The following is a 15602-nucleotide window of genomic DNA, read 5'->3' as shown; positions in this document are numbered from 1 at the left end:
CGAAGCAATGATACACATCCGAGTCTAGGAGAAGAAGAGAAGTGAGCGAGGGAACATAAACATGAGAAGTGAAACACAGCCGTTCATTCTGCTCTAAATCTGCTGTTTCAGACTGTGAGTACATTCATTTTATCATTTATTAGGATAAATCTAAATCCAAACGACTAAACGAGTCAGTTAATTTAGTGAATCACGCGGAAATTAATCATAATGCTATTTTGGAAAATGGAAAATCAGAAATAGCCCTACTATTTTATTTAATGAACAAATTAAACCTGGTAAACAGACAGAGTTTTTAATGCATGTAAATCAAATCTAATTTAAGAGCAACATAAAAATCAGTATGAAGAGTTGAATTGTTTCTAAATAACGTTAGTTGTTTGAGAATAACACTTAATAATTGCGATTAATTGTAAGTGGGATGATCATCTGCTAAATGAGCAACAACGACCACAATTCACTCCTTCAGTCAGTGAAGCTCCCACAGCCGTTCATGAGAGTTTAAATGCTGGGAATATTCCCATCTTCCCACAGGAGAAGAAGAAGCAAGCAGGAGGAATTACTCCAGGAGAAACTACGGACATACTATTGTAAAGATGGAGATTAAGGAAGAACCCTGCAGAATAAAAGATGAAGACACAGAGGAACAAACAGGTTGGTGTTTTCCTTCATTCTGTTAAAGTTGCCCCCATTATGCTATTTTAAAGGTTCCTAATTGTGTTTTGGTCATTACACTTACATGCATCTGAGTTTTAAATGATTCTCAAACGACTCATCGTACGATTCAGTCTGTCTAAGATGGTCCAGTCTGTTGTAATCCCTAAAGCTCAGTGATTGTACAAACTGTAAAGACAGTAACAATAGTGTTGAATTTACCATATCAATCCGAGCGCGAGTCCGATGATGAAACATTGGAAGAACTAGTTATTCCACCCAAACCTCCATCACAAGGACTTGAGCAGGACATTTCTCAGTGATACACTACTCCGTTTGAGGTACATTATGAGATGTTGCAACTGCAATTCATCACCATCTATTTTTATCAACAAACCCATGTGTATATTTCAATTTTTTGTGGTGCACATGCAGGAACTGTATCATTAACAGTCAATAGTAGCGCATATGTTAGCCGAGCACTATCGTGAATTAAAGTTTGTAAAACAAATCTTGCCCCATACTTAATCATTACTCAAAGCAGTGAGAGCTAAAGGTTGACCAATAGTGAATGTTACCGATAACAATAAATAAGTTGGACGGGGACTTGCCGATAACCAGTTAATCACCCATAGTTTTAAATATGATACTGATTGAATCCTGCATAACACATAAAATAATGCTGAACTTCATTACAAAAATTGAAAGTACTAACCCATGAAAATTAAAATATAAAAATATGAATATATTAATTGTTAGTTCATAGTGCATTAATGTTAAGAGACACAAACTTAAAAATGTACAAAAAAATAGTATTGAAATCAACAAATAAACATTGTTTATTAACCTTAATTGTACAAATGGACGTTGTAAATTGTTACCATTTCATTATAAATCCAAACCGTTATTCTTATAGATGGTCATCTTTATATCTACGCAAACACCAGCATTGAAATTAGACACATATTGTATGTATACTCTCACACTTTATTTTCTTCTATTTTAAAACACTCGATGATTATCTAATCAAAATATGTGAAAACACACAAACATATGTGTTACAGTGACGACAAACAAATAACTTAAATCGAAAGCGTTTCTGATTTGTTTATGTTTCTGTCGGCTGTATGACGATACAGTTTGCTTTCTTATGTGACTAGCTTTATATATGCAACTTCACTGGATAACAAATGTATAAAAGCAACCAGCTTGATATAAACCAATGCAAAAACACCAACACCCACCGTTTAAAAAAAAAGCAGTGTAAACGCACAGATTATAGCTTATATATTTACTACAGAAACTAACTCTACGAACATGGAAAACAGTGATAGATGGGATAGATAGGATCGTAACCTTTACGCTGAGAAGAAAATCCAATACATCAACCACACGGCATACGCTAATAACTTCTCATCACTGTCTACTTTCTATATATAACAGTTCTATCTAACAACGTGTTTTACAGGACAGATCGTAAACAAAGGAACACAGAGAATGCGAGCGATGTGAGCTCAGGCTCTGGTTGGCGTTCTCAGTAGGGCTGTCAAAATTGCTCAAAAATGACGTTTGAATATTCCCTCTAAAAAAACACATATATTCGAACTATTCGAACATCCGGTTGCGCATTTTGTCAATGACACGCATTATGTCAATAACAGGACAAATTAATACAAAGAGACATAACTACTTGTATATGTAGTTTATTTAAGTTTAAACATATTTGACAACGTATTAACTTACACAAAAACAAGTAAATCAACTAATGGCCAAGACCACAGACCTTACTCTCCCAGGCAATCTCTCTCTCTCTCTCTCTCTCTCTCTCTCTCTCTCTCTTTCTCTCTCTTTCTCTCTCTCTCTCTCTCTCTCTCTCTGCGTATAACGGTTTAAATGAACAACAATAAACAAATATTGAGTGCTGAGCAAGAGTTTTGTGCAAGCAATTTAAGGTCGCGACTCTTATCCTAAATATAGCAGGCTTCATTCAGTGATTGAAACAAATATTATTAACATTAATTGAAGTTCTCTTTCATCATCTCGTGTTCGAGATCCACCTATGGGAAGGGCATCCGTACCTGACCTCTGCAGAAGCATCCAATTGCACCAAGTCTGGCTAGACAGACAGAAGCGCGCAGCCAATGCCAGGTGAGGCCACACGGTCTCACGGGACTCGAGGTTAAGGACATGGCGGCGCACGGTATGGGCGAACCTCCCACCGTTGAGCCTTCCATCGCCAGGCACCCTAACCCCGCTCAGGGCGGGCTGCTCGCTCCCCCTGAGCCGGTCTTGCCCAACAAGATGGACCGTTTTGCTGCCTCCGTTCACCAGGCAGTTTATAAGTCCTCGGCCGTGGCTGTCAGGGCCCTTAACGTTTCTTCGCTCCTCTCCGCCTACCAGGCGGAGATCCTCGAAGAGTTAGGGCAACAATTGGAAAAGGGAAATCCTTCTGAAACCCTGTGGAAGGAGATCCTCACGGTGAACGACCTCGTCCTCCGCAACGCTCGGCAGGCCGTCCAAGCTTGCGGGCGCTCCATGACGCTTTCCGTGGTCGGAGAGCGCGCGCTCTGGCTGAACATGTCGGGACATGCCCTCTCTTCGGCCCCGCCGTCGCACTGATGCAACAAAGGTGTGACGATAAGAAGGAGGATGAGGCTTTCAAGCTTTGCCTTCCCAAAAAATCAGTCCCACGCCAGGCGCCCCCTGTGCGGTTGCCTAACCCACCGGCTGCGGGACGACAGTTTCATCAGGGCAAAGAAAAGCCCCGCAACAAACCACCCCCTCGGCAACATAACCCAGCACCTACACACAAGCACTGGGGTAAGCCCGCTCCCACCGCGGCCGCGGCCGGGAGACCTGCGAATTCCAACCCCACCGACTCGAAACGCAAGCGGCCTGCCTGATGTTCAGCCGATGGGGGCTTCGAGTCCATGTTCACGGGCCGCAAGCCCTTCGGACTCCCCTCCTCTTCTAGGACCCCCGTCCAAAAGACCCAGGGGGTCCCGCGGATGGGTCAGCTCTCCGCCTGTAAACGAGACTGCCCAGCTTGTGTGTTCGAGAAATGTGTGTTTTCCACCCACGTTCAGGGGGTCCTTTGTGAGGGAAAGTTTAAGCTCAGTGACACCACAGTGCCCACACTCTGTTCCCCTCACTCTCTCAATAAAGGCTTCGGCCCCAGTGTTTGCCCAACAAAAAACACACTAAACACAAAAAAATATGAATCAAATGAATTCGTTTCGGAGAGAAAACCTCTCTCCGCAGAGAGAATTCATCTCACTGCAGAGAGAGAAAATCCCTCCGAACCCCTGCATGTCGCCTCTAGTGTGCCCACTAGATGGCGCCATTGCATCACAAATAAACCTGTCGGTCTCACACAGCTCCACTCTGGCCCGAGCGGGAGCTCTCGCGAGTCACGAAGCGGCTTGGCGAACCGTTTCAGCTCCCGAGTGGGTGATGCGTACAGTAATGCAGGGTTACAGATTGCAATTCGCAGTAAAACCCCCGCATTTCAACGGCATTCTCTTTTCTCGCACGGAAGAGAACGCCTCTCACATTCTGAAAGAGGAAATTTCATCTCTCTTAAACAAGGGAGCGATTCAGGTGGTATCCCCCAATCTGATGAACCAGGGTTTTTATTCCCGTTATTTTCTGGTCCCGAAAAAAGACGGCTCTCTCCGCCCTATCTTGGACCTTCGAGTGTTGAACAAACATTTGAGGAAATACAATTTCAGAATGCTGTCACAAGGCGCACTCGCCCGTGCAATAAAACAGAACGACTGGTTCACATCAGTCGATCTGAAAGATGCTTTCTTTCACATAAGCATCTATCCTCCGCACAGGAATTTTCTTTGTTTCGCCTACCAGGGCATATGTTACGAATTCACAGTTCTTCCGTTTGGACTCAGTTTGAGTCCCCGGTCTTTCTGTCTGTGCGCGGAGGCGGGCTTAGCACCTCTGAGAATATCAGGTCTGAGAATCCTGACTTATATAGACGATTGGCTCATCATAGCCGAATCAAAGGAGAAGGTGTTGCAGGACACCGGCCGTGTGCTCGCGCACATCACATCGCTCGGGTTCCAAGTGAATGTGAGCAAGAGCAATTTCACGCCCAGTCAGAATGTCATTTTCCTGGGCTTGGAGTTGAATTCGGTCTCCATGCGAGCGCGCCTCTCTCAAGAGCGCGTTCGCTCTCTGATGAACTGTCTGACGCAGTTCAGAGAAGGGGCAAAAGTGCAATATCGCACATGTCTCAGGCTGCAGGGTCTCATGGCTTCATCCACCCAAGTTGTGCCATTGGGACTTCTGAGGATGAGGGCGTTCATGAAATGGGTCTTGTCACTACATTTCAGCCCGATTCGCGACCTTTGCCGCTCGGTAACAGTGACACGCGCCTGCTCGGCGACCTTGCGCCACTGGGAGAGCGAGAACTTTTACGCACGGGGAACCCCTCTGGGGGCGGTTACGATGCGGAAAGTTGTGACGACAGATGCGTCCTTGACAGGCTGGGGTGTCACCCAGGAGGGCAGAACGGTGAGCGGTCTGTGGCCAAACAGACTACGTTCAGCGCCCATAAACTATTTAGAGCTTTTAACCATTTGGAAAGCTCTGAATCATTTTCTGCCTCGCCTGCAGGGACATCACGTTCTAGTACGGTGCGACAATACCACGGCTGTGGCTTATATCAACCGTCAGGGCGGCATGCGCTCGTCCACGCTCTAGCTTACAAGCTTTTGGTGTGGAGCAGACGGGCTTTCCTGTCGTTACGCGCAACTCACGTTCCGGGCATTCTGAACAGAGGTGCGGATCTGCTATCAAGGGGAAACCCAATCTACGGAGATTGGCGTCTTCACCCTCAGATAGTGGAAATACTATGGATGAGATTCAGACGGGTGAGCGTAGATCTATTCGCCTCGCGCGAAAACTACCATTGTCCTATGTTCTTCTCTCTAAGGGACATGGACGCGCCCCTCGGGGTAGACGCACTGGCCCACCCATGGCCCAGAGTGCTCCTGTATGCTTTTCCTCCCCTGTGCCTGATAATTCCCTCATTGGCTAGGGTGAGAGAGCAGTGCATGTCTCTCATTCTGATAGCACCCAGGTGGCCCAAGGCACCATGGCTGGCGGAGATAATTCCTCTGTTATACGCCGAGCCGTGGCGCCTTCCCGTTCGCACGGATCGATTGTCCCAAGCCAACGGGGAGATTTACCACCCCCACCCGGACAGGGTGGCTCTCTGGGCCTGGCCCGTGAGAGGACGAACCTGAACGCACTTGGGCTTTCGCCGCGTGTGGTCGCCACTATTCAGAATGCCAGGGCCGTCTCTACACGGTCCTTATATGGCTGTAAGTGGCACGGGTCGAAGGGTGGTGCGATGGGCGCGGTCTCACATCTTATCAGTGCTCAGTTCCTGATATTTTGTGTTTCCTTCAAGACCTCATGGAAAAAGGGAGGTCTTTTTCCACCATTAAGGTCTATTTGGCTGCGATTTCAGCCTGTCATGTGGGTTTTGAGGGCTCTACTGTCGGGCAGCACCCTCTAATCCGCAGATTTATGAAGGGTGCACGCCACTCGTTGCCAGTCATCAGGAGAACTGTTCCGGAATGGGACGTCTCCATGGTGCTGGAAGCACTGTCTCAACATCCTTTTGAACCCCTGGGGAGTATTTCCCTTAAGCTTCTGTCCTTCAAGACAGCTTTGCTCTTGGCCTTGGTATCTGCTAAACGTGTCAGTGAGCTACATGCACTCTCGGTTCACCCCTCGTGCTCTAAGTTCTCCCTCAGTGGAGATAAGGTTTCCCTTAAGCCTAACCCGGCCTTCATGCCGAAGTGCTTCCCTGCGTTCACTTCGGAGGTGTTGGAGCTGTCCGCTTTTCACCCTCCACCTTTTACCTCTCTGGAGGATCAGAGGCTGAATGCTTTGTGTCCAGTCCGTGCTTTACAGGCTTATATGACCAGGACCAACGCTTTCCGGAAGAGCGACCAGCTCTTTGTTTCATGGGCCCCTCCGCACAGAGGGAGTCCCATATCGAAGCAACGCCTCTCACATTGGGTTGTGGGCGCTATAACTATGGCTTATGAAGCAAAGGGAGTGCAGCCCCCAAGGGGCATCAGAGCTCATTCCACAAGGGGCTTAGCCGCCTCTTGGGCTATGTTTAGGGGAGTGTCACTGCAGTACATCTGCTCCGCTGCCAGTTGGGCTTCTCCTCATACCTTTGCGCGTTACTACCGGCTGGATGTCACCAGAACCTCGGTAGCACATTCGGTTTTAGGGGTGGGGTCTTCTTAGCTCTTCCCTGTACCCTGTTGAAACCAATAAGAGTGAATGGGCCGGCTGGTCATGTTCATTCTTGCCACCAAACATTTACTTCCCGTTATGGGTATAGTTTATGTGCCTTGGTGGGTTGGGGGTACTATCATGTATGTGTCTCATGCATGCTTCATGTCCTGCTTGTCCACAGCAGTTGGTGTGGCGTCACCTTTGCAGGTTCATGATTAATGGACGTGTCAGGCACCGCCTCCCTGAGGTGACCGTCTTTCTCTGGCTTTCAGAACCTCACTGTGAGTGTATTGGGCAATCGGGGAGCTGTCCATGTCTCTCCCATAGGTGGACCTCGAACACGAGATGTTGAAAGAGAACAATAGGTTACTATCGTAACCCCGGTTCTCTGAAACATCGAGTGGAAAGATCCACCAGCTTTGCCCCGCTTGCCGCACGAGAAGCGAATATACTTACTGAGGAATAGCAGCGCGCCCAGATGTTATATGCCCGTAGGTGAGGGGGTGTGGCCTCACCTGGCATTGGCTGCGCGCTTCTGTCTGTCTAGCCAGACTTGGTGCAATTGGATGCTTCTGCAGAGGTCAGGTACGGATGCCCTTCCCATAGGTGGATCTCTCCACTCGATGTTTCAGAGAACCGGGGTTACGATAGTAACCTATTGTTTTACAGTATATAGAACCGACATTGAATGCTCCGAGTGAGCTGTGCTGTGGTAAACTGCTGCTATAATGGCTATTTCGGGGGCGTCTGGCCATGCCAGTCACGCCAAACTACCTGAGCGCAATATATACTTATTTTTTCAGAGACACATAACATTGTAATACATAATCGTGTGTGTATTATTATCATTATTATATTATCATTAATTTGACTGAAACGTTATATTGTCCTAAAGTGTATTCTCACCGTGTACCGCCTGTTGTTTTGTATGGTTTCGCGGGCTATGTGACGTCAGAACTCGTAACTGGGAGTACATCGATCTAGTACGAGTTCACGGGTGGGAAGTCACGGGTTTGACTGCCGTTCCAGTGCACTTTCACGGGTATAAGGTTGGTCAAACACGGGTTACAGGTTGCCTGGAACGCGGCATTAACCCTGCCCCCTTGTTATCCTCGTCTTGTCATTATTATCTAGTCAGCATCACCTGTTCTCTTCATTCGTTTCTCCCTATTTTATCCCCTTGTGTTTACTGTCCTGAGTGTTATCTTACCTTGTGAAGCCTTGTGAGTATCCTGTCAAGAGTATTGTCAAGAGAGAGTACAGATTCTATATTTGCTGTTTGTTTATCGTCTAGTTATTTGTCAGGTCATAGTCTAGTTCAGTCACTCCTTACCCTGTCCATGTTTTGCCCCCTCGTGGGTTTAGTTTTTCCTGTTTATGTCAATAAATAAACTGTGTGTCAAGCATCCTGTCTGCGCTTGGGTTCATCTTCAAGATCATAACACGTTGTTCACGGGCAGCCAATGAAGACCATAGGCAGGCATTATACAAATGTGTTACTGCGTTACATGTGTAGGGTCTGGACCAATCAGACACACACTAATTATTCATATTCACTATATTTAATGAATATAAAGGTCTATGAAACTCTCCCCCAAAACTAACCTCACAAATGAAGTTACTTTGTCAGCCGGGTGTCCGGTTACAGAACACTTTAAGACTGATAACAGACTTTACGACCTCAAAGGAATGTGGCCACATGCGCCACATGCTTAAGAGAGAGAGACCATCTTTAATTAAATAAACTTTGCGGTGTTACTCTGATCTATGAAGGAACATGCCTCACAGAAACTGTGATGATTTACTGTCTCGTGTACTATTAGGTATAACAACATGGTATGTTTGATTGGGGTGTATGTGGTTGAACAACCACCCAACGGTCAATATAACCTCACCTGTATCATGCTTCCTAGCAAATTAATCCTCATTTAATGACACACACTTTGATGTACATCACCTTCTCTTAGAATGCAATGTGAATTTGTTATGTCTATTTGAGCTTGAATGAACAGTCTAAGCATGCTGGGGACAAAGACCATAAATCAACTAAGAGCCGCTTCCCCTCTCGGACATGTCACCTTACTCATAGGTCCATTCAAACCTTAGGGGTTGGTTCTTTTCTCGGGGTATATCAGAGGCAGGCAACAGTGACCGCCCTCTCTTAGTTTTTTCATCCAGCCGCAACACTGTTCTGGTGAGATTGGGGAGCCCCCTCCCCCTCCACGGGGGCCCCAGGGCCCAGCAGGCTTCGATTCCAACCAGATCCGGCCTCATGGAAAAGAGAGAAGACTCTCTCACAAAGAACCAAGGACAATCTCAGGAGTTTTGGAACAAAGACTCCAACCAACAACGACTCCAATCACCCATCCTTCCGACTTCCTCACTTCTCCTGGGTGCTCGGCGTGGCCTCAACAGAGTCCCAGGCCTTCACCAAACCAGTCATGCGTTCCTGGAGAAAGAGAACGCTCAACCAACTTCCACTTGACACTGCCGGAACCATCAACGACTCCAATTTTCAACAACTTCAAGAATTGTTCCCATTACAAATGCAAGTATTCAATTCAATGAAATGTGAAAATGAAATTCTGATGGTTCTTCTCATAGACCCTCTTCCGGTTTCCAATTTCATCCTATCACTAACCTATTTATGTATTCATGTGTGTATGTTGTTTAGTTTATTTATATTCATATAAATATCTATATTTAGTTAATAAAACTTGTACATAATATGTATTTGGTTCTGTTTTGTTTGCAATACAATTCACTTTACGATCACGGTTTTTGCTACTGGCTCAAAGTACTGTACAGGCGAAGAAATAATTATTCTTCGGTGGCCATGGAAGATACCCTTTATTAGAATAAATTAATAATCAAAATAGTTCGTTGGAAGAACTGATTAATTGATTGTAATATTAATTCAGCCACATCAAGTTAATCCAATTAACTGACCCAAATATTTATAATTAATAATAACAAGATATTATTGATTATTAATATTTCCAAAAAGCTGAGTTCCTTACACATGTGAACAGACCATTTACATTCACAGACAGCAATACTACACATTAGAGCTGCACTGATACTAAATTCAGTGTCCTCATACTCATTAAATTGCTTCGATAGCAACAACTGATACCACACAGTGTGTACAGTGCAGCTCTTGTGATAAAGACACACAGACAACGGAGTAAATAGAGAGCAGAATGGATACATCCATGAAGTAAATGTTTCAAATGAATAGAATGTTAAACTAATTAAATATTTATGCCTGGTGTGCACGAGCTGATAAACGAAACGCAGGGTGGAGCTTGTCAAGCACACATCCCCCTTTCACAGACATCGCTGGAGAGTGTGTAGTTCTGTAGCAGTAGAGTTCTGTAGAGTTTCCGCTAGAAAAAAGTGACGGCAGAGGTTTCGTTTAATGGACATTTTGATAATATGCCGGTCAAATATCGCCTCTTAATTAGTCAAGTTGAGGAAAACTGGAGGCAGGCTATGTAACTTAAAAAATGAAATAATTAGGTCGTATAGAATGCAACATGTTGCAGTGGTAGCTTGTGATAAAAATAAATTTCAAATAGCTGTTTGAGGTCTCTTACCCCCATTATTGTCCACAAAACTTCAGTCCGGTCCGAGAACCGAGATCCCTTATTTCTTCCAGCGAATGCCTTGTGAAAGGTATTTTGAGAAATCAATGACGGGTTAAATGTGGTTTAACTGCTGCCATTATTCTCTACAAAAGGGATCAGCCTAGCAAGGTTTTGTCGAAGTCGTCTGTGCACTCGCAGTAGTGGCCCAAGAGCGTAAAGTTGAATGACATGGTGACGAGAACCAATCAGATTGGATAAAATAACATGTATCAAATTCTGATTCGCCAGGGATGCAGCGACCAGGAGCGGCGGCGCCCCAGCGCCCTCTATTTACGAGCCGCCACTAGCCTAACTTTCAAATAGACGGAAAAAAACATGAACGTCCGGTGGTGGTGGAGCTCTGGCTCTGGACATCCGAGGCTTCAGGCGTTCCTGATTCACCATTGTCCGTCGCGTCTGGCCTCGGAATAAAGCTTTTAAGGCTAGTCTGCCTGGGCCTGGCCATATTTGAAACATCTCACTCAATCGTTCGTTGTTTAGGTCTATATTACAGCCGTTTTAGGCGTGCGCTTTATTTGAAATGCAGCATGCGATGTTGTTTAATAACTTTCAAACGGTAGAGCCTGTTCCTTTATAACATAGGAAGAGGCCGGTGTATTTTTGCTTTATACATTTTAAGCTTATTCTCAAATTCAGATTGTGTTAGGGGGGCGGGATTATCAGGCAATTTTAATCGGACAATTTGACCGGAGAGATTTAATTTTGTCGGACATTTCATTTTTTTCCCGGCCAATGTCCGGTAACCGGACAACGGAAACCCTGTTCTGTAGGATATGTCTATTAAAATAGAGTAAAACAATGCACATGTTACTAACGTTAACTGACGGTAGAGAGAGAGAGAGAGAGAGAGAGAGAGAGAGAGAGAGAGAGAGAGAGAGAGAGAGCGCAACCTTCTGTTGAATACTATTGATTGCTGATCGCTCACTCAGCATCATTTGGATTAAAAATAAATTGTATATGCAAGTAAAATTGTGAATGTTACATGATTTATGCACAACAGATGTTTAAAGTGCGCAAACATCCGAAGCACGTGCCCAGAAAACCACGTCTAGCGCTTGAATCCTGCATTGAAATCTCTTTCTGGCGAATTCACAAAAAAATCAAGTAAAAACACCAGTCTTGGAAAGTAACCTAGAAAACATAGCTGTTAATGTCTTAAGTGACATGAAATGCAGTTAAGAAATAAAACGCATGAAACTATTTTGGATCCGTACATTCGGTCTTAAAGGGACAGTAGCTTATAAACTTGCTGCTGTGTTTTAAATGTTAATCAAACAACAATGGACAAAGAAATCACTCGTTGCTCTTGACTGAATTACTTTTAGACGATTATATGCAGTGTTTTTACATTTGATTAGTTATTAAAATTCTGTGGCTGATAAATACTGTTAGAACTACCTGAAAACATGAAAAGCACTGTTTATTTCATTTGCATCTTAGGCCTTGTCCACACGGACACGGGTATTTTTATAACCGTGACTTTTTTTACGCGGTTCGGCCGTTCGTCCACACGGAAACGCAGTATCAGGTCACTGAAACCGAACGTTTTTGAAAACCCCTTCCAGGGTGAGGATATTCAGAAACGCCGGTTGCAGTGTTGCCCTATAGACAGTAAACCGGCGAGTGCGCCGTTATCCGCTGTGTTTGACGGCAGATTGTGCGCTGCTGACTGCTTTGTTGACGATTCTGTGCTATCTTGATAGTGTGTTTTTTCGTTTTCATGTATACGGAGATTTTTTTTTAAACCGAGCATGTGTGGATGGGATTTTTTTTTTAAATGCAGGAGGAAAAACTCTGGTTATAAAAATACCCGTGTCCGTGTGGACTAGGCCTTATATTGGGTTTATTTGTGCTATTTGTAATTTGAATATTTGTTCATGTTTTATTACTGACTTGTCTTTAATAATTTTTTTTAATGTTCATTATAGTATAGCTAGTCAGTCCTTTCAGAAAAATGCGGAGTTTTTTTGTGATTGTTGCAGGCAAAAATCCTTGATTATGCGGCACGTTTTCTTAAAAAAAAGCGATATGCAGGATATTTATGCAATTTTATGCGATGAAGCCAGTAAAAAAATCCTTATTAATGATTGATCCCTGCTGAAGCAGCTCTAAATATGCGGTTTACTATTAAATCAAATATGATAAGCAATAGAATGAACAGTGTAAGTAGCAGAAGCGTGTACAATACATTTTAACAAGCGTAATTAAGCATGAAAGAAAATAACTGAAGGAAAATTTATAATTGCTAAACAAATAAAATTAAGAATTATGATTCATATTCGTTTGGTTTCTCTACCTAATATATTTAAAAATTACAAATGCAGTGAAAACACAGGTATCGGTATCGGCAAGTACCAAAATGTAAAGTAACTGTATCGGACTCGCCGTGTTTTAAGCGTAGTTACACATTCTGCAAACCACACATCTGAGGTGGCGTTGGTGACACGTTGTATTAGTCTTTATATTTGATTATAAATAACTAATGATCAATCACATTGACTAATTTTGCAATCCTTTTAGGCCTTTATTTAGATTAAAACTCTTCTCATTCATTTGGACTGGAACATGGCGTTTTGATGATTATTTGCACACCCTGTCGTGCTGTCGACTATGTGCCACTGCAGTAGACGCATGTTGCAGTATTAACGCTAACGATTCATCATCTAATTGATTGATAATTTAAAGGACGATCAATCACGGTAATCAGACATCCCTAGTTTCTGTTTATTTCCTAAAATAACACAGTATATAATGCTGAATCATCCTGCACGTTAAACCTATATCTAAATATGTTACAGTTTAAAAGTAAATCCACATTGTTCTTAAGGGGGGCATGTTCCCCTACTATTTACACCTGAATATTATTAATTAATAATAATTATATATTCCCATCTTCCCACATGTGAAGAAGCAAGCAGGAGGAATTACTCCAGGAGAAACTACGGACATACTATTGTAAAGATGGAGATTAAGGAAGAACCCTGCAGAATAAAAGATGAAGATACAGAGGAACAAACAGGTTGGTGTTTTCCTTCATTCTCTTTAATATTTGAAGGCTACATGCTAATGTTCTAATGTATTAACTATATCTAATAACTAATAGCATTAATGATTAACTAATTTGTCCTTTAATTGAATTTTAGATCCTATTGATGTGAATGTTTTGAAACATGAGTTTCGAAAACCTCATTTCACAAATGAAGATGGAAACATTATTTCACAGACTGAAAAACAATTTACACAGAAAAGTGCTGGAAAATCTGGAGTCAATGGATCTTTAACCTGCTCTGAGTGTGGAAAGAGTTACACAAATAAATCAAACCTCAAGAGACACATGATAATTCACACTGGAGAAAAACCGTTCACATGCTCTCAGTGTGGAAAGAGTTTTTTTCACATGGGAAACTTTAAAGATCACCTGAAAATTCACTCTGGAGAAAAACCTTTCACATGCAGTCAGTGTGGAAAGAGTTTCACACATAATAGTAATTTCAAAGATCATCTGCGCTCTCACTCTGGATTGAGATCATTCAGCTGTGATCAGTGTGGTAAAAAATTTGTTTCTTCATCGAACTTATGTGCACACCTTAAAGTTCATGCTGCTGTGAAGCCTCACGTTTGTACTTTCTGTGGAAAGAGTTTTTCACTACTTAAGTATTTAAAAGAACATGAGACTATTCATACTGGTGTGAGACCTCATGTGTGCTTTGACTGTGAGAAGACCTTCACTACATCCAGCGCGTTAAAAACCCACCAGAGAGTTCATACCGGAGAGAAACCGTACAAGTGCTCACACTGTGAAAAGAGTTTCTCTTGCTCAAAATCCTTGAAAGAGCATGATAGAGTTCATACTGGAGAGACGCCGTACCAGTGCTCTACATGTGGGAAGAGTTTCACCCGATTTGCTAGTCTACACTATCATAAGAAAAAGCATTGCCCAAATTTTCCGGAATAAGTGAAGTTCATGTTCAGATCGATCACTTTCAATTAAATAGTTAGATATTCTGATTAATCAATAGTCATGGTGAGGATTGTTGGAAATTGAGGGAAGGTCAAAATGCTTAAATTTTAAATGGAAAAGTTTATTTTGCTCATGTTAGGGAGTAAATATAGTGAAACTAGTTCCCTTTCAGTCGGTCACGTTCGAAGTCATTTCGGCAGTTACCGACGAATTGGGATCCCGTCCTGGAATTATCTCCATCAATATTCTGTACAAATGAAGTTTGCCAGTCCGGCTGTGAAGAGGTGATGCACTATTATTAATGTCATTCTACTTAATCTGTTCTTGTACAAATGCCACTGTATTCAGCAGTACATGAAAAGTGTTTCTGTTGCTTCATGAAAATGTCTGAATTACAAATATTGTATCTCATCCACTTCACCTGTGATTAAGTACACAAACGCAGCACGAGTGTCACTACGGGAAGCAGAAAGTGTCCGACTTCACGGCTCCTTTTCAAATCATTTTATTATTATTTTTTTATATTTCCATTTTAATAAAAACTGATTGAAGGGATAGTTCACCCAAAAGAAAAAATTCTGTCATCACTTACTTTCCCTTGTGTCGTTTTAAAAGTGCATGACTAACTTTCTTTTGCTTAACATAAAAGAAGATATTTTGAAGAATGTTGAAAGCTAAAATGTTTTGATTACAAATGTTTGTGCAGTTAAAAAGATGACAATTCTGGCTATAGTTTCGTTATTTTAATAATTTCTTTATTTTTAATTTTTTTTTTAATTAATTGTATTTATTGATCACCCAGGGTAATCTAATTTAACTATTTGTGGCTTGTGTTTTGCATATATGTTCCCCTACACACATTTGTTCTGTATCTTCTGACTTATTTCATTTTGTATTTTTATTTATTAGAAAGGTATATTCTGTTCTAATTTAATTCTGTAAATTAATTGTTGACTATTTTTCGGTGCATCGATGTTGTGCTGTAGCCTAGGCTGCTTGGAGTCTGCTCGCTCAGGGAATTTACCCGATTTAATTTGATTTGCATGTGAAATGCAAATCCT

The 15602-nt window shown here is 42.7% G+C and overlaps 1 protein-coding gene across 2 annotated transcripts; it reads left to right on the top strand.

Moving 5' to 3' along the window:
- The first annotated feature begins 14 nt into the window (after window positions 1-14).
- On the top strand, window positions 15-15089 carry LOC143741179 (uncharacterized). Of its 2 annotated transcripts, XM_077233613.1 has the most exons (4): window positions 15-114; window positions 535-654; window positions 13489-13599; window positions 13724-15089. In XM_077233613.1, the coding sequence occupies exons 2-4, from the start codon at window positions 597-599 to the stop codon at window positions 14533-14535; spliced, it is 981 nt and encodes a 326-aa protein (XP_077089728.1). In that variant the 5' UTR covers window positions 15-114; window positions 535-596; the 3' UTR covers window positions 14536-15089. The 2 variants fall into 2 exon arrangements, with proteins under 2 accessions (XP_077089728.1, XP_077089729.1); XM_077233614.1 differs by lacking the exons at window positions 15-114; window positions 535-654 and adding an exon at window positions 8124-8153.
- Window positions 15090-15602: the final 513 nt, after the last annotated feature.

The sequence above is a fragment of the Siphateles boraxobius genome, unplaced genomic scaffold (assembly GCF_051911475.1).
Source record: "Siphateles boraxobius isolate OS27281-9 unplaced genomic scaffold, OSU_SipBor_1 18, whole genome shotgun sequence".
NCBI classification, from domain to species: domain Eukaryota; kingdom Metazoa; phylum Chordata; class Actinopteri; order Cypriniformes; family Leuciscidae; genus Siphateles; species Siphateles boraxobius.
Note: the sequence above shows the minus strand (reverse complement) of the source record. Positions and strands in the feature narration are given on the sequence as shown.